Raw genomic sequence first — 24,407 nt, 5'->3', positions numbered from 1 at the left:
AAAAGCTGAAAGTCTCCCAACGCAGTTTAATATCCATTAACCAAAGCGTATTCTTTTCCACTTCCAGTGTACACAAACAACACTTGTGATGAGAATGAGTTCATGTGCCAGAACAGACAGTGTATCCCCAAGCACTTTGTGTGCGATCATGACATCGACTGCTCCGATGGCTCAGATGAATCCCCAGAATGTGGTGAGTATGACCTGGAAGGGAAATTTAAGGAAGACTGTGCGGAAAATTAAGCAGTTCTGGTTGGGACAGAATGTGATTCATGATTAATATTATGTTTTCTACCATGAGCTGGGGTTGAGGTTGATGACAAACATACTCTTGTTCCGGTGTAGAATACCCAACATGTGGCCCTGAGGAGTTCCGCTGTGCCAACGGTCGCTGCCTCAACCAGAAAAAATGGGAGTGTGACGGAGAGTTTGACTGTCAGGATGGCTCTGATGAAGCTCCCAAGAACCCTCGCTGCACTGACTCAGGTAGGGATTTTATTCACCTTTAAAAAAAACACAAAACAAAAAAGCGGCAATTCACAATAGCTGCAACCATGTATGCTGCAGCTCACAACATTGAAACAGGAACTTGAGGGATATCAGCTGAAAACCCTGGAGGACAGAAGGAAGACAGAGTTTGAGCAGGGAAGTTGTACACAGGGTTCTTACAGCTTTTTAAGAGTAAAAATTCAAGCACTTTCAAGGTATCTTAAAAAAAAACCTCCACTCATCAAACTGTTACTAAAAATGTAATTTAAAGATTTCATTTATACATACACACACATTTTTGATCTTACCAGCTGTTTTAATCATGATAATTTAATGCTTGCCAAGTTCCAGAATAAGGGATTAACAGGATTTATCTAGCAGATGCCAGGAGACTAAATAAAATATGACGAAGGGCTTGTTTCATTTTTGATTTTGTCAATGAAACACCAGATTATGTTGAAAATCAAGCATTTCTCAAGCAGTATATTCAAATTTGATATTGCAAAACATTGAAATCATAATGGTTACATTCTAAAGGCCTACTATGCAGGGATTGTTGCTCACTGTTTGTTAACACAACTTTCAAACTTGGCCACTCCTCCCCGGCTCAATGAAAGTGAAAGCAAATCCCAGATTCGCACACAAACTAGGTTCAGGAAGGCCGTAGCTTCCTCCTGTTCCAAAGTGACACTAATGTAACTTGCCATTTGTCTCTGATTTCAGAGAGGACGTGTAATGAGTCAGCCTTCATGTGCCGTAACGGGAAGTGTTTGAATGAGACTCTGCTGTGTGATCGCAATGACGACTGCGGTGACGGCTCCGATGAGCTCAACTGCTTCATCAACGAATGTCTCCACAGTAAGCTGAGTGGTTGCTCGCAGCTCTGTGATGACCTCAAGATTGGCTTCAAGGTGAGCCGTCTAATTGGTTGTTTTAATGCCTTTTTTTCTCTCCAAGTTTTTATTTATTTAACTAAAGCGAATCGAATTACTTTGTGAACTCACTGACTTTAATTGGCCACAGCGACCTCACAGACAAATCAGGGGGTGTATTCTATTAATGGTTAGTTAAGGAGGACCTGAAGTAAAAAGGTTGGGAACCACTCACTTCAGGCATGCGGTTATGTAAGGCAAAAACATGTTTTGGCTCTCTTCCTTGAAAGTAGGAGGCCAGTCTTAGAACAGCTTGAACTCTGTGTGAACTCTCATGTCTGTGGTCAGAGCCTTATTTGAAAATTATGAGGAATGATTTGTCCACCAAAAGCATTCACTTTTATGCAGGAGTCAGTGTTTGCACATTTAATTCTCAAATAACAGTGAATGAGTAGAATCTAGAAGTGTGATAGTGTGTGCTGGAGTTTGTTTAAACCACAGATGTGCTTATGAGAAGTGACAGTTTAAGCTGATTTTGACTAGTAATGAATACGTGTTTTTGCCATGCCTTGTGGTAAGATGATGTTCCTGCCACTTGTTTGACAAACATATTGGATGTCAGCTTATTTTTTACCCGTGCTTTCTGTTATAGGAGTATTTTGCAAATGAGATTCGTACTGTAGCTATTTATGCAGCTTATCTGTCAGCAGCAACTGGATTTTGTGACAGTGTTCGGATATTAGTACCACTCAACACAGGAATTGGGCAAAAAAAAAAAAAAAATTGGTGAAAGGAAAAACATATCACGTTGACTGACAGATGCTTTGAGACAGGCAGCGGCAGGTTCTTGTAATTGGTCCAGACTTAAAGTGAGAAATGGCAGAACCTGTAGGCAGTGAGATTTTGACATCTCTACTGTGCTCCTCTTGGCCCCTTCAGTGCAGGTGTCATCCTGGTTTCCAGTTGAAGCGCGATGGGAAGACGTGTGTGGATATAGACGAGTGCACAACAACCTACCCCTGTTCTCAGCGCTGCATCAACACACACGGCAGCTTCCACTGTCTCTGCGTGGATGGCTTTGAGCTCAGCCCCAATGACCCCACCATCTGCAAGTCCACATCAGGTAAGGCCTTGTCTAAGTTTTGCATTTTTGCTGGTTGCTCAAAGCCTAATTAATCCTGACGCAAATCTATTCTGTCTGGTATTTGTGTGTAGAAGAGGAGCCCTACTTGATCTTTGCTAACCGGTACTACCTGAGAAAACTCAATCTGGACGGATCCAACTACACACTTATAAAACAGGTGAGACACACTCAGATTTCAGTTCAAGTTAAAAATTGTTATTGTTAATGCTCCCTTCACCTGCTAATACTGTACCTGCCTCTGCTTCAGGGTCTGAATAATGCAGTGGCACTGGACTTCCACTATGCAGAACAGATGATCTACTGGACAGATGTGACCACTCAGGGCAGCATGATCCGACGCATGCTGATGAACGGCAGCAACATAGAGGTCAGTGAGGAAATCACAGAGTCTTTCAGCTGGCCAGCACAGTAAATGTCCAATCTAAAGGTTTTGTTTCGTGGTGCCACTGAAGGCTAGGGGTGTACCAATTCTCCAACTCGAGTAGACTTTCCATTTTAAGGTCATAATTTGATTCAGCCTTTCATTTAAACATGTTTTTTTGTTCAGCACTGACGGCTACGCCATTGAGTGAGGATCACCACATCATTGATTTTATTCACATTATCGTATAATTTTGATCAGTTTTAGAATTGAAAATGTGACACAGGTGTGTTTTATGTACCTTACTACATAGAGGTTTTGTATTATAATCTTTAGCAGTACCTACAAGTCCAAGAAAACCAGAGCCACATCTGCCCTCAGTCCATAATAATAACAACTATAACCATTAACTCGCAACGCTAGCAGAAACCGGCAAAAAACTGTATGTCACTTCACACACAAGTGAGTTGAAGAGTGACTATGTTGTGCCAGCTCCATTTACCCTCTCTGGCGGAGCAGCCACTGCTGGGTGATGGAAAACATGTCACTAACGTTGCACTGCTTGTGATTTCTGTCTGGGAATGTTGCCACAGACAAATGCAATTCATCAGTTGGCCATGGACTCAATCACCCTTCTGTTACCTCATTCAGCAACCGATAGTGACTCAACAGACGATTTATTTAAATGAAAATCTTCAAGATTATCACTATACCACAGTATATTGACCTCATTTTATGTCATTTGTGTGAGTGTGAAACTGGAAACTAGCTCATTGTCTAATCCTGTGACCCGCTGGTGTTGCAGGTTCTGCACCGGACCTCTCTGAGTAACCCAGATGGCTTGGCAGTGGACTGGGTTGGCGGGAACTTGTACTGGTGTGACAAAGGCCGGGACACCATCGAAGTGTCGAAACTCAACGGGGCCTACCGGACTGTGTTGGTCAACAATGGCCTGAGGGAACCTCGTGCTGTGGCTGTAGATGTTCGCTATGGGTGAGAAGCTTATATCAAAACACTATCATCCAGTTATGGTAGCTGCAGAGCTATATTTGAAATCTAAAGTAAATATCATTTAGATGTACTGTAACTGTAACACTGTCTTTATCACATGCTGGTTAGGTACCTGTACTGGTCTGACTGGGGGGACAACCCTCACATTGGGAGAATCGGGATGGACGGCACCAACAGAAGTGTCATCATAGAGGAAAAGATCACGTGGCCCAACGGACTAACCCTGGACTTCATCAATGACCGTATATACTGGGCGGATGCCAGAGAGGACTACATTGAGTTTGCCAGCCTGGATGGCACCAGCAGACACACAGGTAACCGACGGATACCTTTTATCTTACTTCTTAGAGCAACTTCACTAATCAATCACAATTTTATTATAAGTCCAGTGTGGGACTCCAGTGTCATGTAATTGTCTAAATATTGTTCTGTAGAAAGATAAAATGTGTATAAATGTAAGAATTAAATAAAATAAATAAATAATATACAGATTTGGGGAAGGCCGGTGATATTCTGACAAAAGCTCAGTGATTAAAGTTAAATTTATGTGGAAAAACTCCTTGCATTGGTCATACATCACAGCCATGGCTACCCACATCCAAATGGTTATGATATTATATTGATTGTGATTAAATCTGTGGCTTTAATCTCAAAGAATTTTGACATAACCCCAGAGAATATCTGAGTTATTTTCTTGTTATTTGGTGTGTTTTTTGTTCTTGTAAATTTCCCACTTTAATCTTGAATCATTATGAGTTTTGCCTCTAAAAATGAATTCCCCTCCCTCAGGTCTGGATTTTCTTGGCCCTGCTACACCGTCAAATATTTTTTTAAACAAATAGCAAAATTCTAAAGAAAGTTTATAAAGCTATTGAATGCCACATGGTTGCATCTTCAACTTGAAATAGACTTGAAAGTGGCAACCAATGCATCGTTGTTGATGCATTATTGATTAAATAAAGTTGATGGGGAACTGAGAAGCTTTAAGTGGTTTTTATCTTGTCCACTTAACAGGAGAAACAATTTATGCCAAAATCACACTGGGAAGTGGAACAAGAAAGTGCAGAAACTGAAAAAAGAAATATTCAGCCGATTAGATTTTACTGTGGCTACATTTTGTAGGGTGACAGGCTAATGGACTTGTTAACTGTCTGAATGAGTTTCCTCTTGTCAAATAGTCATGCATACATTCACATACTTGTTCGGGAGCCACCGAGCACCAAGCAGGCAGGTCAGATGTTAGCCCGCTGGGCCTGAGTCCTGCAGCATGGGCCCAGGGGACAGAAGCCCTTTTTGTTCTGATCAGTGAGGCCTCTAGCATGTATGACGTCTGTATAGCGCTCAGTTGTTTAGCACACTCGCTACAATAGTTGATATTGTCAGTCAACCAGGCGTGCAGAAGAATTCTGGAGCGCTGCCTGGCGTCTGTATTGTTTAATTTGCTAAGCTCTGCTCAACATACATATAAGCCTACGTCGTCCCCTCATTCCTCCGATGAAGAATGTACATTGAGGTTATAAACATTCTGAGTGTTTCATTCGACACAGTTTCCCAACATTAGGACTGCACTGATAGAAGCATTTTGGAGGGGGAAAATAAAATAACTATTCATAATAGAATGTTTGTCCTTTGACACACACACCATACAAACACCAGTGTGGCCTTGTGTGTGTTTGCAGAACAAGGTTTTGCCTGTTTGATAGATAAGGGCTGATCAAAGGGAACTTCGTGCTAATCAGAATAATATTACAGCTCAATCTGGTGTTGTTATCACATGATAACCACATTTTAGTTGTTGAAAGCACCTCACTTGTTTATAATCAATATTGAGACAGTGATTCCCCCAATATGTTTTGAACTTGTGTGTCTTCTTGGTTGTGCCGATCCATGCGTGTGTGATGTACGTGGATTGCTGTGTTTTACAGCTGAAACTAATGGTGTGTTTCCATAACGCACCAACCTCAAATACTGAGAGCAAACACATGAAATGACAGGAATATGGGAGCAGAAAAGCTGCAATCACAGTGTAAAGCCTAATGAGGCGTACAAACCATTGCATAACACAGAGATAGAGCGGAGCCGTGTCGCCCCCACCCAGCCTCTTTTTATATGAACAATGATTGTTGCAACAGTTGGGAAAGAGCAGCAAGTATAAGAAACACTTTATTCCTAAATCACTACATAATGTCATTGATATTATTAATATTATCAGGGTTCTGATTGATTATTAACATAGAGACATGTATTGAGAATGGGAAAAGGTTTTTATATTGATTTGGTTTGACAATAGTATAGTGCACACTTCTATTCCACTTCTCATTCACATGCAAATGTACAAATATTTTTAAAATCGTATTCTTTGCATTGTATCACAAAATTTGCAATTTAGTATACTTTTTCAAAATGCACTGAAATGCAGCTTGAAATAATCTTTTCTAAATATTCTTAAATGCACTTCTTATAAAGTGAAATTCTACTACACTAACAAAGCATATTAACAGTTGTATTACACAAGGCTTGAATATAAGTTCACTCTCCATAAGTACACTAATTTACCACTGTAAGTATTTACAATTTAGGTACAATTTACAATACACTTGCAGTAACGTACACTTTTTATAAGTATACTGAAATAACACTTACCAATTTTTGTTAATGTAATGTTTGTACCAAATTGAAGTTAATTTAATGAATGTAATTTAATTTAATGAAGTACACCTTTTAAAAGTACATTTTAAATATACATTTACTCTAAGCACAACATGTAAAAGTTTACTTGTAATAACTTTAGTATACATGAAATATATCACTAATACTACTTTTTTTACCTGGGCACATCAAGTTCCTCTGTTTGGAAGAGTGTTTACTTTTGAAGAGGATCTTTAAGCTAAAAACATAACAAATGAGGAACAGATTGATTTTTGGTCACAGAACTGCACTGTTTACTTAAAGTAATCCATTACTAACAGTGGGAAACCTCCTGTATGACAGGTTTACTGCACCCAACAAGTCATGATTTAATGTTTGCCTGATGCTTTGCAGTTCTCAGCCAGGACATCCCCCACATCTTTGCCATGACTCTGTTCGAGGAGCACATCTACTGGACCGACTGGGAGACAAAGTCCATCAACAGAGCTCACAAGTCTCTCGGTACCAACAAGACCACCCTGATCAGCACCCTGCATCGACCCATGGACATCCACATCTACCATCCCTACCGCCAGCCAGAGGGTAAGAGCCTCACTGTAGAAAGAAACATGTAAAAAATGGATGTACAAACAGACAGAAACAGCATGTAGTATGATAGCAAGCCTAGTAATTACACATCATTGTGCACCTGCTGTGTATATTTGTTGTTGAAAAATGTGGTTGAAGCGTTGTAGCTTAGGTGTTAAATTGAACCGTACTTTGTTCTCACTTGATAATTTAAAACTGGGACAAAATGTATTTGTATTAAGTTGAGGCACAAAGGCAGTACAGGAAGCAGTGGGAAAACATGTTATCTCAATTATGACCAGGAATATGGTTTCCCATTGGACTGAATGTATATTGTTGGTTTTTATCGTTATATCTATACATTTTATTTGGAATGGAAAAAAAAAAATCTAACAACAATGTGCCCTTACAATCTCAGCAATAACTAATAATAAATAAAATAAAAAATAAAATAAAAGGATAAAATAGTAAGAATAATTAAAAAGAAAAACAGAAAAAAACAGCCACATTTATGTAACAAATGCACACACCCACAAGAAAAAAAACACAAACTTGCAAGGCTCATGACTGTCTCTTCATCTATTTATTCATTTTTTTCATCATATTTTTCTTTTTTTCCCTCCTTCTCTTCGAAGAAGGGAGGAAAAGAAAGACAAAGAGAATTGCAATAAGTCACAAATCACAGACCAGTCTTACCGGAGTCTTTTTTTATAATAATAATGTATACCAAATGAACATCTAGTCCAAAAAAGAATAATTAAAAAAGCTTTAAATTATGTTATTTTATCTTGTATACTGTATGTATGGATTAATTGTATGTATTCATAAATATAATGTAGCAAATACATGCACAATCTCAAACATAAAATCATTATTTTCCATAATTGAATCCAGATATTGTAAAACTTCAGTTTTTTTTTTTTTTTTTCATTAATATTTTATTGTCATAACAATGGATGAAAAATGAAAAAACGTATCGTTGCAGTTAAAGGTTAATGTTTCCCTCTCTCCATGTCTCTCCCAGTGCTCAACCACCCGTGTCAGACGAACAATGGCGGCTGCAGTAACCTCTGCCTGCTCTCTCCTGGAGGAGGCTACAAGTGTGCCTGTCCCACCAACTTCTACCTGGCCAACGATCAGCGCACCTGCATGTCCAACTGTACAGCCAGCCAGGTAAACAGGCCTCTATAAACACCATCATCAGCACGAATATGACTGAATGATTAGACTTGATAAGTGGATTTTCATATCTCCATGTCTTGCTGTGTCTGTTTGATTAACTGCTTATACCTGGTGATTGTGTATTGACAGCTGGCTGGCTGCCCAGTGCTGCTGTAGGTAGCTCCAGAGGAGTGAGAAGTGTTAAACTCCATTCTCACTTTTATTCATTTCCCTCTTCCTGCTGTAGTTTGTGTGCAAGAACGACAAGTGCATTCCTTTCTGGTGGAAATGTGACACAGAAGACGATTGTGGTGACCGGTCGGATGAGCCAGCAGACTGCCGTAAGTGTTTAAATAAGATAAATAGGAGAATATAGTTTGTCATATTTCTGTAACATGCTGAGTTTTGATCTGAACTCAACATAGGAGGTGCAATTCTGCTGAGAGGAGGTGAAGAGTTAAAAGATATTGTGGTGTAACTTTCCTTTTATTTTCTTAATTCTCTTATCATACAGTTATACCAAGGTCCATACAAGCAGTGTTATCATTCTCATAGAGTTTAAAAGCTTTATCTATCTGAGCCTTCAGTAAATATTTATATATTTATTTATAGCTATAATTCAGTTATAGCAGAAAGTAATATAACTGAGTTAAAATAAAGACTATAGAAGCAAATAAGAACAGGTAAAGTAAATAAAAATACAGGTATAAAAATAGAAAATGCAAATACTTTTTTTAACCATATATTACCAGAATGTTCGGGTGTGCCTCCATGATGCCCAAATCACTTTACAAAAAAAGGGTAAAAAAAAAAAAAAAAATGTATAATAAATAAAAAATAAGTATATTGATATACAGGATGAGAGTTAACATTCTTCGTGTGATCCTGACAAACTGACTTTCTTTTCCATGACAGCTGAGTTTAAATGCAGACCGGGGCAATTCCAGTGTGGCACTGGCATCTGCACCAACCCTGCCTACATCTGTGATGGAGACAACGACTGCCAGGACAACTCAGACGAGGCCAACTGTGGTAAGTATCTTTTTTTTGGATACAATTATTTATGTATTTTACCCTCAAAATATCTTTGCACATTTAAGGGTATCAGAAAATCAATCTTGCCATGTTATAAAATGTTAAATAAATCGGACTATTAATGATATATGAACAAATCCCTCTTTAAAAACCGCCAGAATACAGATAGAAATGAAACTAGAGAGTTTGGTGTATGTAAGTGCTACTGAAGTGAAGATTTATGGCTCAGAATAAGAGAAAACACAGTATACATACATACAAGATACAGTATGTATTGTTAAATACAGGGTAAAAAAATATGAACTTATAGATATCACCATGAAACTTTCCCAGTTGATTATTTACATTAAGAAAATAATGTTTTTTTTACAAGTTTTCTCAAATGTTATGTTTAAATATGCAAAGTAGGTGTTATGTAATGCAATGTTTTGGTGGAGTGTAGTGAAATAAACACCTAAATTTGTATTTTGGCTGTTTGCTTTTCACTAGTCTGACCTATACTGTCTAATTTGTGTTGCCTGCTACAATCACCACTTTATTGCTCAAATCTGATGCTTTCTTCTTTGTTTGCACCACAGACATTCACGTTTGCTTGCCCAGCCAATTCAAATGTTCCCACCCGAGCCGCTGCATCCCAGGTATCTTCCGCTGTAACGGCCAGGACAACTGTGGAGAAGGAGAGGATGAGAAGGACTGCCGTGAGTCGAAGCTTTTTTTCAGCTTTATCATGTATGACCCAATTTGATTCACACAGTCACTATAAATGTGTCATTCCTTCCCACAGCTGAGGTCACGTGCGCTCCCACCCAGTTCCAGTGTGCCATCACCAAACGCTGCATACCTCGTGTCTGGGTGTGTGACCGCGACAATGACTGTGTGGACGGATCTGATGAGCCTGCCAACTGCAGTAAGACTCCCCTTTTATTTGGCATTTTGTTTATTCTGGGTCATTCGAATCAGGTTTCAAATGTAACCATACCCGCAAATGTTCCGGCCTCCAGCTCAGATGACTTGTGGTGTGGATGAGTTCCGATGCAAAGACTCCGGACGCTGCATCCCTGCTCGCTGGAAGTGTGATGGCGAGGACGACTGTGGTGATGCGTCAGATGAACCGAAAGAGGAGTGTGGTAAGAATATTGTCTCCTTTTAAAATTACGTGGAACTGCTGCTTCTAAATTGGATTTACCCTTTTTTTGATTGACTCTTTCTGTGATTCATACAGCTGAGAGGACGTGTGAGCCATACCAATTCAGATGTAAGAACAACCGCTGTGTCCCAGGCCGCTGGCAGTGTGACTATGACAACGACTGCGGGGACAACTCTGATGAAGACAAGTGCAGTATGTGTCACTTTCAGCTTGGAGAGTACACCTTCATTTGTTCTCTCACCTCGTCCGGTGTCACTTACACTCATGCCTTATCCACTGATAGCATACTCACTTTGTAGCTTTAACCCGTTAGCTGTTCATACCAAGTCACTTGTTCGGCACTAACATCCATTCTCCGACATTTCTGATGCATCTCACTTCATCTGATGTTTGTTTCATTTCATACTGTCGTGTTGGCGTGAGCCAGAGGTAAGTTTCTCCACCTTCATATGTCGCCTTTCGCTGTGTCTCCACTGTCATGCTCCTGTCCAGCTGTGATCCCCACCCACCTGTGAGAGTCTGCAAGCTGAGGTCTAAATAGCTTACTTTTGTAACATTGCTGTTCTGTTTCCCATTTGCCACTAGATGCCACTGCAAAAGACTTAAAGTTTACAGTTAAATATGGACACAAATATAAAACACTCTTATTAAATCATGTTAAGACTTATTAATAGGGCTGCACTGAATAGTTCAAAGCTTTACAGCTTTATTTATAATGTTGACACTTAAATTCTAAAGCAACATTCAAATGATGTGCTGCTTTATTCTATTCATTCTGTTTAAGCCTTACATTTATGCACAGTTCTAGAAAAAGATTCTAGAAAGAGATTAGTCTAGCTAATGTTGTTGTAGTATTATACTATTTGTAGAATTAGTTATTATTAATAACTACTGATTAATACACCACTGTAATTATTATTCCAGTGGTGGCTAAGTAGGATTGCTTATTGAACTCCTTTCATTCTCTCAAATCACCTCTTGCAGCATCTCCAGTCTTCCTCTGTGGTTGTTTCAACACTTGTCCTGTATTTTGTACTGAAGGCTAAAACAGCCATAGCTCACTGTTCATGGTGTTTACCATTGAATTATGTCACTGACCTTGTCTTCTTGTCTTTCTTCTTCTGTAGTGCCTCGACAATGTTCAGAGAGTGAGTTCGCCTGTACAAACGGCCGATGTATCGCCGGGAGGTGGAAGTGTGATGGAGACCACGACTGTGCTGATGGATCTGATGAGGTGCAGAAACTTTATCAATATTTAAGTGTCTTTTTAAATTATATCATATTAATCTGGAAAGAAAGTTGAACTCAGGCTGCGAGCTACAGGGGAGCCAGGGGGAGTGTAGACAATGTTTCTTTGCAACAAGTCACGGTCTGTCCCCCTTCCCCTGACGTTGATGTAAAAGCCATGTTTTAGTTCACACGCTGGTTAAATTATATGCATTTACTATTCATTTGTAAGTATAAAAGCTGACCCTGCAGGCTGTGATGTTCCTACAGAACGGCTGCGCTCTGAAGTGTGACAACGACCAGTTCCAGTGTAAGAACGGACACTGTATCCCCATCCGCTGGCGGTGTGACGCTGACCCCGACTGCATGGACGGCAGCGATGAGGAGCATTGTGGCGGTGCTGGTAAGTTTATGTTTGTGTCCATATGTGCTTTTTTGTGCTTTGTTTCTTTTATTTTTATTCTTTTATATGTTTTTTTACCATACCTGTCTTAAAATAGTAAAAAACAATCTCTTCCTGTTTTTCTCAGCTGGGCGTCTCTGCCCTCTGGATGAGTTCCAGTGTAACAACACTTTGTGTAAACCCCTCGCCTGGAAGTGTGACGGGGAAGACGACTGTGGGGACAACTCTGACGAGAATCCTGAAGAGTGCAGTGAGTGCAGCCTTGTGAATCATACACATACTGAATGTCTGTCAGTCTTCATTTTTTTGCCCTGACCTGTTTTCTATCCTCTACCCTCTTTGTCTATCTCGTCCTCTTTCTCTGTTCGGCTCTTAGGGAAGTTCCAGTGTCCTCCCACCAGAGCTCTCCGCTGCCAAAACGACCGTGTGTGTCTGCAACTGTCAAAGAGGTGTGATGGCGTCAATAACTGCGGCGACAAATCAGATGAACTGAACTGCCGTAAGTGTTGAAGTCATTAAAATCGCTGTGAAGTACCGTCCTTCCTCAGCTTTTATTAAACAGTTTGCTGACCTGCGTGTGTGTATGTTGTTATATGTGCACAGAGGCCCCTCCAGCTGTTCCCACATGTGAGAAGGACGAGTTCCTGTGTAACAATGGCAGATGCATCAGCTCCACTCTGCGATGTAACTTCTTCAATGACTGTGAGGACTACGGCTCTGATGAGATCAACTGCAAGACAGGTGCTTTATGTAAAAAAAAAAAAAAAAGTTTCTCATAAGGACAGTAAGAAAATACGAGGTCCTGATATGAACCTGTTTCTGAGGCTCTCCACTTCTGGTAGTTGACCGCAGATCTGATGTTTTAAATGTTCAGCATCTGCAGAATCACTTTACTCTACTGACTCATGTTTGACTTGTTTTGTGTTCAGACACCAAACTAAATGACTGCCGCAGTAACAGGACTCAGTGTGGTGATGGAGATGAGGCTCACTGCATCACCAACGGCACAGACTCCTTCTGCTCCTGCAAACCAGGCTTTCAGAAGACAGGACACCGCACATGTGGAGGTACGTATTCACAAAACACTGGACCTGACATATGATATCTCATTTTAAATATTAGAAAACTGAGGTGAGGAGCTGGGCTGGGATGTGTTTGTATTTGACACAAGAACCACCAACATTTAATTTATCAATTTAAGTTTATTGATTTTAAAATTGTGCATTATTTCATTGTCAGTATCGGTCTAATACATGATTCATAAGAAGAAAAAAAATGAGTCGCAGAATTAAGCCCCCCCCCCCCCCCCCCCCCCCCCATTATGCACTAGATGATTTGTTATTAGTTGCATATATTTGAAAGCACTATGGGGGTGAAAATGACCTCTTGTTGGTTCCAGTGTTTTCACTTTCCTTTGACTCTTCATTTTTCAGATAAGAATGAGTGTCTGCAGTTTGGAGTGTGTTCCCACGTCTGCAACAACACCAAAGGCTCCTATAAATGCAGCTGCCATAAGTACTTCACCAGGATCAATGACACCTGCAAGGCTGACAGTGAGGGCCAGAACTGTTTATACGCTGCTATTCCTTTGATGCTGCTTTTCAAAGCTGTGTTAGTAATTGTTCAGTTTAGTTTCAAAGGCCATCCTTGTGACCTTTTCCTTTCAGGCATGAACAGCAGTCGACAGATTCTCTATATAGCCGACGACAATGAAATCCGTAGCCTGGACCCTGGTATGCCCAACTGGCGCTATGAGCAGACCTTCCAGGGCGATGCAAGTGTGCGTATTGATGCGATGGACCTGCATGTCAAGACCAACCGCATCTTCTGGACCAACTGGCACACCGGCCGCATCTCCTCCTATGAACTTCCAGGAGCGTCCACATCACCATCCTCCTCGAGTGAGGGCAGGATCACCAACCTGCAGGTAACGCTGGTCAAATGTCTGCTCACACACACACACACACACACACACACACAAACTGTCCATAATACTATTACAAACACACACACACAAACACACAAAATGACATGCTATATTTGTTGCTCTGCTCGTATCCAGATCAAAGAGCTGAAGATGCCTCGTGGTATAGCGGTGGACTGGGTGGCAGGGAACCTGTACTGGACCGACTCCGGTCGAGATGTGATCGAAGTAGCTCAGATGTCAGGCCAGCACTGCAAGACCCTCGTCTCCGGCATGATTGACGAGCCGTACGCCATCGTAGTGGATCCACAGAGAGGGTAAGAGAGTGCCGAGCTCTTAGAGAGTGGCTTCAGGGCAACAATCATATAAAACCTGTGATTTCTGTCATGTTTTTTATGCTGTTGTTTGTTTCACTCTATTCATTAGATTTTTCACAAAACAAATTATATATCATTGTATCATTATACAAGCATACACAAGACATAAATAAAAATAAAATGCATTAAAAGTTACATAAATACAACCTAAACTACTAAACTACAACCACTATTAGATGTATTTAGCTTTACTTGAGTAATAAATGTGTGCATCAGCCAATTACACTGCAAAAGCTTTAGACAAGTATTTGCTGTCTTTCTTTGAGTTTCCTTGCAGGCCTCTTCCTACTCATCAAATGAAATGTCTTCAGTTAAATCATTGTCTTGTGTTTTGTAATTCTATGTTCCAACCCTGTGATTCCCTTCAGCACCATGTACTGGGCAGACTGGGGGAACCACCCTAAAATTGAGACGGCTGCCATGGACGGCACTCTGAGACAAACTCTAGTTCATGAGAACATCCAGTGGCCCACAGGTCAGTTCTTCATGCATGCTATGCTCTACTGTCATAGTTAGATGGCTTCATTCTTGCGAGATGTCCAGCAGGATGTCAGCCATTTATTCTGTATACATGTCTTTATCTGTCTCACCAGGTTTGGCTGTGGACTACTTCAACGAGCGTCTTTACTGGGCAGATGCTAAACTATCCGTGATTGGCAGTGTTCGTCTGGATGGCTCTGATCCTGTCATTTCTGTCTCTGGCATCAAAAACAGTTGAGTTGTTTCCACACTCAAAACAAAACTGTGTGAATAATGAAAGTCCAGAAATCTGGCATAAACATGTTGTTTTTCTTCTTTTTAATATTTTCTTTTATGTTTCAGACCTGCTCCATCCATTCAGCATCGATATCTTTGAGGACTACATTTATGGAGTCACCTATATCAATAACATTGTCTTCCGGGTCAACAAGTTTGGCAAAGGCCCCATGGAGAATCTCACCACAGGGATAAACCACGCTACTGACATAGTCCTCTACCACCGCTACAAGCAGCCAGAGAGTGAGAGTCTTGTTTTTTACACTACATTGCATCCTGAAAGCCAAAAGATGCATGTCATTTGACGTTGCATAAAATAATACAGCTGTTTTTTTTTACACATTTCAAGCAATTTTTCCTCATTGTATTTCTTGTTTCTCCCTGCACCAGTGACTAACCCGTGTGACAGGAAGAAGTGTGAGTGGCTTTGTCTGCTCAGCCCCAGTGGACCGGTGTGTACCTGCCCCAACAACTATGTGGCAGACAACGGCACATGTGTGGAGAGACAGAGCCCCACCCAGTCGCCATTCTGTAAGTCTGCAGACACACTGATGAACATGTGCAAACAGCTGAGCCCACTTTACTTTGCACTTGCTGTGTACAAAATGTTCATCATGCATCCCCCCTCCACAGCTCCCCCCTCAGGGCCCTGCGATATTCAGTGTCAGAATGGTGGGAGCTGCTTCCTCAACGCCCGTCAGGTGGCTAAGTGTCGCTGCCAGCCCAGTTACACCGGAGAGAGATGTGAGATCAACCAGTGCAGGGACTACTGCAAGAACGGAGGCACATGCACTGCTTCTCATACAGGTAAAAGCATGACACACATTATCTCCTTTCCTTCAAGCAAGAAGTCATTTCATTTTCATGAGAAAATATGTATATGTTAGGTGGTCTATGAAACCTAATTAGATATGACATCACCGCATGAACCATGAGATACAACTAATTAAATTAAATATAGAAATGTCAAATCAAGATGGAAAGCGATGGAGTTTTATTTTTATTATTTATTTTTTGCATTTACATTTTTCTTTTTTCTTTTTTTTCTTTTTTTAATTAATTTAAGCATCAGTGTGTTTTATTCCCTTTGATTTTTCTTTCTTGCTTCCTGTAGCTGTTATTCCCTCATCTTTTATGTACAATAAGTGAAATGTGCAGCCTGAATAGAAGCCCACCTCAAATTTCGACAGTGAGGGACAATAAAGTGAATATATCATCTTGAATGTTTAACTAGGTTTCAAATATTTCTGTTAAATTCAAGAAGCTAAATGGCCTTTGTAATGATTTTGTTAGACTAACGTGAGAGGGGGTATCCCAATATGTCTGCAGGTTTCAAAATAGGCACTTTTAATAACCTGCAGACAGATTATCAAGTGAAATAAACATGTTTTGCAATGCAATGCAATTTTTTGTGATGATAATTCTTTTCTAGCAAGTTATTTGGGCCACTGATGGCAGCTCGTTTATTTGTTCGTCAATTTCCATCAATCCTTTTGATGTCTGTGAAAGCTCTCTGGAGTATTCATTAGTAACAGCAGTCCCATGCCAAATGTCTGCTGCTGAGAGGACACGAAGCAGGTGCGATCCAAATATCACCTGCTGTTGTTCCAGTAAAATAAATCAGAAAAATCTTTTAAGGGACTTAGTTGTTGAGAGTCATAGCTGCAGCCTTTGTGTTCGCAGCTGTCGTTGGATTCATTTGTATTTGTCTCTTTGAACTCTAAATTCATATCTAACCTGCTGTCTGTCCCAGGTGCCCCAACCTGCAGATGTCCAAAGGGCTTCACAGGGCCCAACTGTAACCGCCACACTTGTCAGGACTACTGCCTGAATGGAGGCAACTGCTCGGTCAACATGGGCAACCAGCCGACCTGCAGCTGCCCGTCAGGTTACCTGGGAGACCAGTGCCAATACAGTAAGTGTCAGCAGTTGCTACACTGTCTTTAAGGAGTTTTAGGGTGGATGATAAATCAAATCTGTATGTGCTATCTTTAACTGTCTGGAGTCGCCGATAATGCCAGTGTTATCCAATCACATGACTTCTTCATGACATCATTACATAAAAACAAAACGGCGTCGAGTCCTGCTGTCAGCTTCCCTCAAAAGTACTGGCGTGAAACTCCATGCCAGTTTTTGTTTTATGATGAAAGGCCAAGTAAAACCGGAGATATGGTCAAATATATTTTGTATAAAAATGTAGAACTAAATGTTACCATCATTTAACCTCTTAAGAAAGTAAAAAAACTTTTAATTTTTTAATTTTTTCCAGATCAATAATGTTGATAAAGTAAGTCAAAGTGAAAAAACAATTATCAGATCATATAGGTGAGGTTGTGCAACAAAAAAATGATACCAACATGGCATTGTAAACATTTAACAACAAGTGGAATATACAGGCAGAGTTAAAAGTAATAAAAATGGCCAAAATAGTCCAAAACTCCAAAGGGTTAACTTCTTTAAAATGATCCATAATTCTTATTTGAATTCATGAAAGTTGTTCTCACACGTCTCCTTTCCCGTCCGCAGCTCATTGTGAAGGGTTCTGTCACAACGCTGGAACCTGCTTACAAACCTTCAATGGCACCAAACACTGTCTGTGCCCCACTCAGTACATCGGACACCAGTGTGAGTTGGACAAATGTCTGTTCTGCGGAACGGGCAAGTGTTTGACGGCACTCTCCGGCGAGGTTTCCTGCAGGTAGGTACACTGGGAATATATCCCAAATGGATATGGCCAAAAAATCATTCATACACTTCACATATCCATGGGCATTAATGTTGCTGTATCAGGACTCTGACAGGATATTATTGAGCAATAATTACTTTTTTCATCTGTGTGTGTGTTTAGCTGTCCTAACGGTCAGACCCAACCCAGCTGCTATTCCTGTTTGGACTACTGCTCAAATGGACAATGTTCAGTTGACACTCGCACCCTGCTGCCTCGGTGCAAGTAAGATATGACACCCATCCCAGTCCCACACATTAATACACATAATCTGTCTCACATCTCACCTGCACCAGCTTCATGCCCATTTCCTTTTGATTCCCATTAATGATGTGTTCAGATCAGTCGTATAAGAGTGTGTCATACTATACTGACTTTTTTGTATGAAATTTTGAAATCATACTATACTATGATTTTTATTTTAACATTTTATTTTGACATTTTGACAACAAACTATACTATTACTTATTTCATGAAATTTGGACAGATTATACGAGGACTTTTTTAATGAAAATGTGACGTCATACTATACTTTGACATTTTTCATGAAGTTTTGACGACGTACTATGCTAGAAATTTTTTTTAATGAATTTGGACATCATACTATGACTTTTTTTATGAAATGTGGATGACATACTTATGTTATTAAATTTGGACGACATACTATACTCACTTTTTTAATGACATTTTTATGATATACTATACTTATATATACTATACTATACTATACTACTATGACTTATTTTATGAAATTTTGACATCATATGATACTATGACTTATTTTATGAAATTTTGACATCATATGATACTATGACTGATTTGATGAAATTTGGACGACATACTGTACTATGACTTTTTTGCATGAAATTTTGACATCATACTGCTCTGACTTTTTTTTAATGAAATGTTGACGACATACTATCTATGACTTTTTACATGTCATTTTGATATCATACACTGGGATTTTTTGCCTGAAGTGAATGAAATGGAAATAACAAAATATTAATAGATTTGTTTATTGGTGAAAAGACAACAAACCATGCTCTCCCTGATTATACTAACCTCTATCATACAACTTAAAATGAAAATGAAATTAAATCATGACATTGGGATCTCCTTATACACACACTCACATTTTATAACTGTGTCTTATTGTGTGTCCAGGTGTCCTGTGGGATGGAGAGGATACAGATGTGAAGTCGCTGCAGCTCCTGTTGATGCTTCTCCCTCCAGTGGAAGTAAGTCACACAGTTCAGAGTCTTGTCAGTCAAACATCTACCTACCTCTTTTTGTTTTTCAAATCTTTATTTCTGTACAACAGTGTATATTAAAAACACACATAAGAGCAAAACTGTATTTCCTCTGTCTTGTACAGATTTTTTGTTTAAATAGAACTTTGCATATTTTAGGCGAGATAAAGTCTACACACAACAGCAATAAAATATGTTTTCCCTCTCTTTTTTCTTTAACATATTCTGCAGTGTGAGATTTAGTGAAACATGAACTTTGGTCCTGTTTGCTCACATTATTTGCTCACTCACAGATACTGCCTCCGTCGTCATCCCAGTGCTTCTGCTGCTGTTGCTGGCACTGCTGGTGGTTGGTGCCATCTTGTGGTACAAGCGGAGAATGCGCGGGTGAGTCCTTGTTCAGAGACTTTAGACTCCCACTCCATTTTTCATCTGTTCCTCACACAATCTGCTATCTAGCCTCTCTTTCTCTCTTACCTTTTGATAACCATCTATTTCCTGTCTCCCAGGTCTCTATGGCCGGGCAAATCTCGTTCTCAGTGCTCGCGGTAACTTCATAGGGTTACATAAATCACCTGTTGACCCACAAATCCTGTACCCTCCCCTCCCTTCCCTATTATCCAGTCAGATGCGAACATGCTGTCTGTCAATCCATTTGTCCACTCTGTTGTAGAAATCTGTTTGTCTTTGCCTGCCATCACCTGTTTGCCTCCCAGAAACACGGGAAGTATTGACTCTTATCTGAAGTAGCTTTGCTGGTGATGCACAAACAACTGAACTGTTTCGTCCCTGTTATGTCTCCATACCTCCCCTTGTTTACATGTGTAATGTTAGGCTTACGCTATGTGCTTGCATAGTGAATACACAACTGTGCATCTACGAAAAATGTTGATGTGCTTGCAAAGAGCCGATTATTTGCAATGTGAAAATCCAGCATTCTCCACAATAGACATGCTGCAGTATATTCTCCAGGTCTGATCAAATGACCTTTTGCCAAAAGCTCATTTGACAACCTTTAATACATGTTGTCTTGGTTGTGTAAACTGTATGTTGCTGGTGGAGTCAGTACCTGGTTTATGCCAAGTTGTGGTACTTTTCAAGCCACTGTGATTGTTTAATTTTAAGGTTTATCCCAAAAATAGTTCTTGGTTTCCTTTTTTAGCTCGGATGGATAATCAGTTTGTTCATCTTTGTCTCTCTGCAGTGCAAAGGGTTTCCAGCACCACCGGATGACAAATGGAGCCATGAATGTTGAGATTGGGAACCCTGCCTATAAGATCTATGAAGGAGACCCTGATGATGACGCTGGGGAGCTCCTGGATTCAGACTTTGCTTTGGACCCAGACAAGGTAACACAATTTGATCTCATTGGTTCCAATAGGAGGTTGAGTAATTGGCAAGTTGGTCAACTTACAAATTCACTCAGATCGTTAACGCGAAAGCAAGCCAAGAAGAATATGTTTTTAAAAAAGGCAGACTCTGCCAATGTTAACCCCAGTTTCCCCTCAACATGAGCCACATTTCCTAGATAAAACTTTTTTGTGCTTACATGGACTTTGTGTTGGATTCTATGTTGTGTTGGGTGCCAGTCTTTTGTTGATCAGTGAACTCCTTTTCTCAGCTAACGTTAGCTAGTGTTGTGCACAGTTGGTGCTGTAAAGGCATTTGGGAACATGCATAAACATCACATTCTGTAGATTTTTCAAAAACATTTTTCCAAGTCCTTTCCATACAAATCAATCCACAGGCTGTTATCTGCAGCTTAAACTCAGCCAAGGTCTCAGTTTTTAAGTTAGGTTACAATTTGTTCACACATAGCAATTCAATACAAAGCGATTAATGCAAGTAAAATTGTTAAGCATAGTAACTTTAAGTGAAGAAAATAAAGAAACAGAATGATAATGGAGAGAGAGAGAGGGAAGGGGTGGAGGAGGGGTCTTTTTAAGCCTTGTTAGGTGTCACTGGTTGGTCGGGAGCAATTGATGGGACTTCCTGAAACAAAGAATAAAAACAAGCAGAAACTTGAAATAATGAACACTTGAAGCCAAACACATCAAGCCAAATTAACTATCACCAACAGTTCTAGTGGTAAGAGGGGAAATGTTTGATTTGATTATTTTTGATGACATACTATACTATGATTTTTTTTTATTGCATTTTATATAAACCCTTACATTTTTTTTAAATGAAAAAAAAATGTTCATGAAAAAATGTATAGTATACTATGTGGTAAAATTAAAGAAAAAGTCACAGTATAGTATGTCGTCAAAATTTCATTAAAAAAAAGTCATAGTATGGTATAGGTGCATCTCAATAAATTAGAATATCAAAGAAAAGTTTATGTCAGTAATTCAATTCAAAAAGTGGAAATAACATATAGGTCCATTACAGACAGAATGAAACATTTCATGTCTGAATTTATTTAATTTCTTCTAATTATAATGATTATTGCTTACATTTAATGAAGACTTAAAATTCAGTGTCTCAAAAAAATTTAATATTACAAAAGACCAATTTTAAAAAGTATGTTTAATAAATGTAATACAATTTTGTATGTATAGTATAGTATGTCATCAAAATTGAATTTTAAAAAAGTCATAGTATAGTTTGTCGTCAAAATTTTATGAAAAAAGTCATAGTACAGTATGATGTAAAAATCTCTCAACAAGCCTTATTAGGTGCCACTGGTTGATTGGTCTTCCTGAAAGAGAGAATAAAAACAAGCAGACACTTGAATTAATAAACACTTGAAGGACATATCAAGCCAAATTAACTATCCACAAGAGTTCTAGTGGTAAGAGGAGAAATGTTTGGTTGTTATATTAACAAACTGAACTTTTCAGAGACAAAATTTTGAGTGTTTTTTTTTTTTTTGTCATTTGACCTTTCCGAGTTCAAAATACAGTAAAAGCTGCTTTCACATTAAAAGAATCTCTGCCTTCCTCGTGCCCTTTGAGTCACCATGTAATTTCCTTTGCTCTGCAGCCCACCAACTTCACCAACCCAGTGTATGCCACCCTCTACATGGGTGCCCACAACAGCCGCAACTCTCTGGCCAGCACAGATGAAAAGAAAGAGCTTCTCTCCCAGGGCGACGAGGACATGAGTGACCCGCTGGCGTAGAGCTTGGCATGGATTGAACTCTGCCAACATTGCCCTGCCCAACCCAGTGCTGAGCCGACAAGCTCTCTCATCTTATGCCTTTACCAACTGAAAAGAAAAGCAACAAAAAAAGCGCGAGAACACTGTATAAAATGTATAAAATGAAGGACTACTTTTTTAAGTGATTGCAGTATTATATTTTGTTCTTTGACAAAAAAAAAATCCGCTGGTGACGAAAAAGGAACCATTTTATAGACATTTATTCAGTTCTTCTTTTTAATTTTGCTCACCTCCTCCTCCTCACAACTCTCCCTCCCCTCTCACTCATATAGCCACTACCTCTGTGCAAATGTAAAAGATAGAGAGATACAAATGGCAGTGGAACAATTTTTATTTTTTATTTTTGTATGAATTGTATAGGGGAGAGAGAGAGCGAGAGAGAGAGAGAGCGCGAGAGGAAAAAAAACAGAATATTGTTCCATCCTAGAAAAAACGTTGCCAAGTCTTTGTTGTTCATGAAAGAGAGAGTGCCCACCCTGAATGCTTCCTGGATGCTGGTTCGACTCATGATGTGTGCGTTTGCTGCTGGAGGTCTAAGAGAGTACACATGGAGGACTCGGCATCTGTTCTGTTGTCTCAAAGAACTACATTCAAGTGATTGTCTTTTACCTCCTTGCACAGACTAAAGTTATATATATATATTTGCATATATATAAACCTATTAACAAAGTGTCTTGAAAATATACCCAGGAATACAAACATCAGTAACAAATAGCAGTCTGTACTTTTTAACAGTTTTAGTTTTTTTAAGTCATTGTATAATTGACATACTTTGTGTCAGCAATGAATGGCAGTGTGCGAGTGCGCTGGATGAAGATGATTGTAACAAAGTCCACATTCCAGGATGAAACGTCTGGGATGGATATCCGTGGCCTTGGTTCAGCCTACTGCAGGACACTCTGGACAGGAGTCGGATTTTGCTCTGAAACTGTTCTAGAAAGTTCCTTCTGGGAGTGACGGCAAAAGCTTCTGTGAATTTTTCCGGTCATCACTGAAAAAAAACGAGTCGACGACTAATTAGCTGGTTGCATTTGGCTTTTTGTTCCTTGTCTTTTGATTGTAAATGTACTTTCAGGAAAGTCCGGGGAGACTCTTTGATGGTACTGTGCGAGATTGAGGTTTTTTTTTTTTAATTGTATGTAATTACATGGATGTGTAATTTAGGTTAATGCTCATTGTTAAGTGCATTCCCAGGAAGGAGACTGATGAGCTTCCTGATAAGCATTCCTTTGTTAATTCCTTTGCCTTGCTGCTAATGCTAACCATCTGTCTGTCAAACTGGTTTTTAGTCTTAAAGTGTTGCTCTGTCTGTGTCTCACTGCTCACCACGCTGCTTTATTCTGAGCTTATTAGCCATACCTGCCATATCACTCTGCATGGTGCTCTCACACACCCATCCTGGAGGAAACTCTGGCTTTGCCCCTCACTTGTTAACAGTATTCATCACTTTTCTTTTCTTTTTTTTTTAAACATCCTGCTCTATTAAATTTTTCACATGACCATGTAAATTAGAACAATCATTTTTCAGTTGGAGAATTTCTTTTGGTGGCGAAAACCCACATGGATATTTGTGGTTGTTTTATTATGATTCTATTTCTTTTTGATATAAGAAATTAAATGGATTTTTATAGTAGAAATATACGGTGGCTCTGTCCGTCATTTGGGGGAGTTGGAGAGGAAAAACATTAATACTGATTGGAGTACATCAGAAGTGAACATTAAGTATCCATGAAGAAAAAACAACTAAGAAATAAAACAACATGTAGCAATCACTTTTATTGATTGTTGCTTCTTCAAAGAAAGAGCAGCCTTTGTTTTCATACTCCTGGTGTATGAAAACAATGTGTAACAAGCAGTAATGAACGGACCCTCGCCATACACGCGTGTCGGGGCATGCTGCCGTCGGGGTGTGTGTGTTACAGGGGCGAATCATGCAGTGTCATACAGTGTCTGAAGGAGGACTCTGAACTGATATATATAAGTTAGAAGAGGCAGGTAGCAAGGGTGGAAAGTAATGATGTACATTTACTCAAGTACTGGACTTAAAGTACAATTTTGAGGTACTTTTATGTACATTTTTTATAACTTTATACTTCTACTCCACTACATTATGAGACATATATTGTACTTTTTACTCCTCTACATTT

General features: G+C 39.5%; 1 protein-coding gene across 2 annotated transcripts in view; it reads left to right on the top strand.

The window, feature by feature from the left end:
• lrp1ab (low density lipoprotein receptor-related protein 1Ab) overlaps positions 1-23,899 on the top strand; it is a 102,211-nt gene extending 78,312 nt beyond the window's left edge. Inside the window, exons 53-90 of one of the 2 annotated variants that reach the window (XM_059334206.1) lie at positions 68-193; positions 346-486; positions 1,213-1,400; positions 2,301-2,484; positions 2,577-2,662; positions 2,753-2,872; positions 3,672-3,859; positions 3,986-4,191; positions 6,920-7,108; positions 8,118-8,266; positions 8,502-8,595; positions 9,170-9,286; positions 9,868-9,987; positions 10,074-10,196; positions 10,291-10,416; positions 10,512-10,628; positions 11,564-11,670; positions 11,934-12,066; positions 12,194-12,316; positions 12,443-12,565; positions 12,670-12,807; positions 12,996-13,133; positions 13,500-13,619; positions 13,734-13,993; positions 14,129-14,307; positions 14,736-14,842; positions 14,961-15,080; positions 15,190-15,366; positions 15,514-15,654; positions 15,757-15,930; positions 16,877-17,038; positions 17,650-17,821; positions 17,972-18,073; positions 19,013-19,086; positions 19,392-19,485; positions 19,608-19,646; positions 20,303-20,447; positions 22,084-23,899. In XM_059334206.1, coding sequence (XP_059190189.1) covers positions 68-193; positions 346-486; positions 1,213-1,400; positions 2,301-2,484; positions 2,577-2,662; positions 2,753-2,872; positions 3,672-3,859; positions 3,986-4,191; positions 6,920-7,108; positions 8,118-8,266; positions 8,502-8,595; positions 9,170-9,286; positions 9,868-9,987; positions 10,074-10,196; positions 10,291-10,416; positions 10,512-10,628; positions 11,564-11,670; positions 11,934-12,066; positions 12,194-12,316; positions 12,443-12,565; positions 12,670-12,807; positions 12,996-13,133; positions 13,500-13,619; positions 13,734-13,993; positions 14,129-14,307; positions 14,736-14,842; positions 14,961-15,080; positions 15,190-15,366; positions 15,514-15,654; positions 15,757-15,930; positions 16,877-17,038; positions 17,650-17,821; positions 17,972-18,073; positions 19,013-19,086; positions 19,392-19,485; positions 19,608-19,646; positions 20,303-20,447; positions 22,084-22,221 — 5,240 coding nt within the window. In that variant the 3' untranslated portion in view covers positions 22,222-23,899. The remainder of the gene's footprint in view (positions 1-67; positions 194-345; positions 487-1,212; positions 1,401-2,300; positions 2,485-2,576; positions 2,663-2,752; positions 2,873-3,671; positions 3,860-3,985; positions 4,192-6,919; positions 7,109-8,117; positions 8,267-8,501; positions 8,596-9,169; positions 9,287-9,867; positions 9,988-10,073; positions 10,197-10,290; positions 10,417-10,511; positions 10,629-11,563; positions 11,671-11,933; positions 12,067-12,193; positions 12,317-12,442; positions 12,566-12,669; positions 12,808-12,995; positions 13,134-13,499; positions 13,620-13,733; positions 13,994-14,128; positions 14,308-14,735; positions 14,843-14,960; positions 15,081-15,189; positions 15,367-15,513; positions 15,655-15,756; positions 15,931-16,876; positions 17,039-17,649; positions 17,822-17,971; positions 18,074-19,012; positions 19,087-19,391; positions 19,486-19,607; positions 19,647-20,302; positions 20,448-22,083) is intronic. The other variant, XM_059334207.1, reaches the window with a different exon arrangement.
• The last annotated feature ends 508 nt before the right edge of the window (positions 23,900-24,407 follow it).

The sequence above is a fragment of the Centropristis striata genome, chromosome 5, assembly GCF_030273125.1.
Source record: "Centropristis striata isolate RG_2023a ecotype Rhode Island chromosome 5, C.striata_1.0, whole genome shotgun sequence".
NCBI lineage: Eukaryota > Metazoa > Chordata > Actinopteri > Perciformes > Serranidae > Centropristis > Centropristis striata.
Note: the sequence above shows the minus strand (reverse complement) of the source record. Positions and strands in the feature narration are given on the sequence as shown.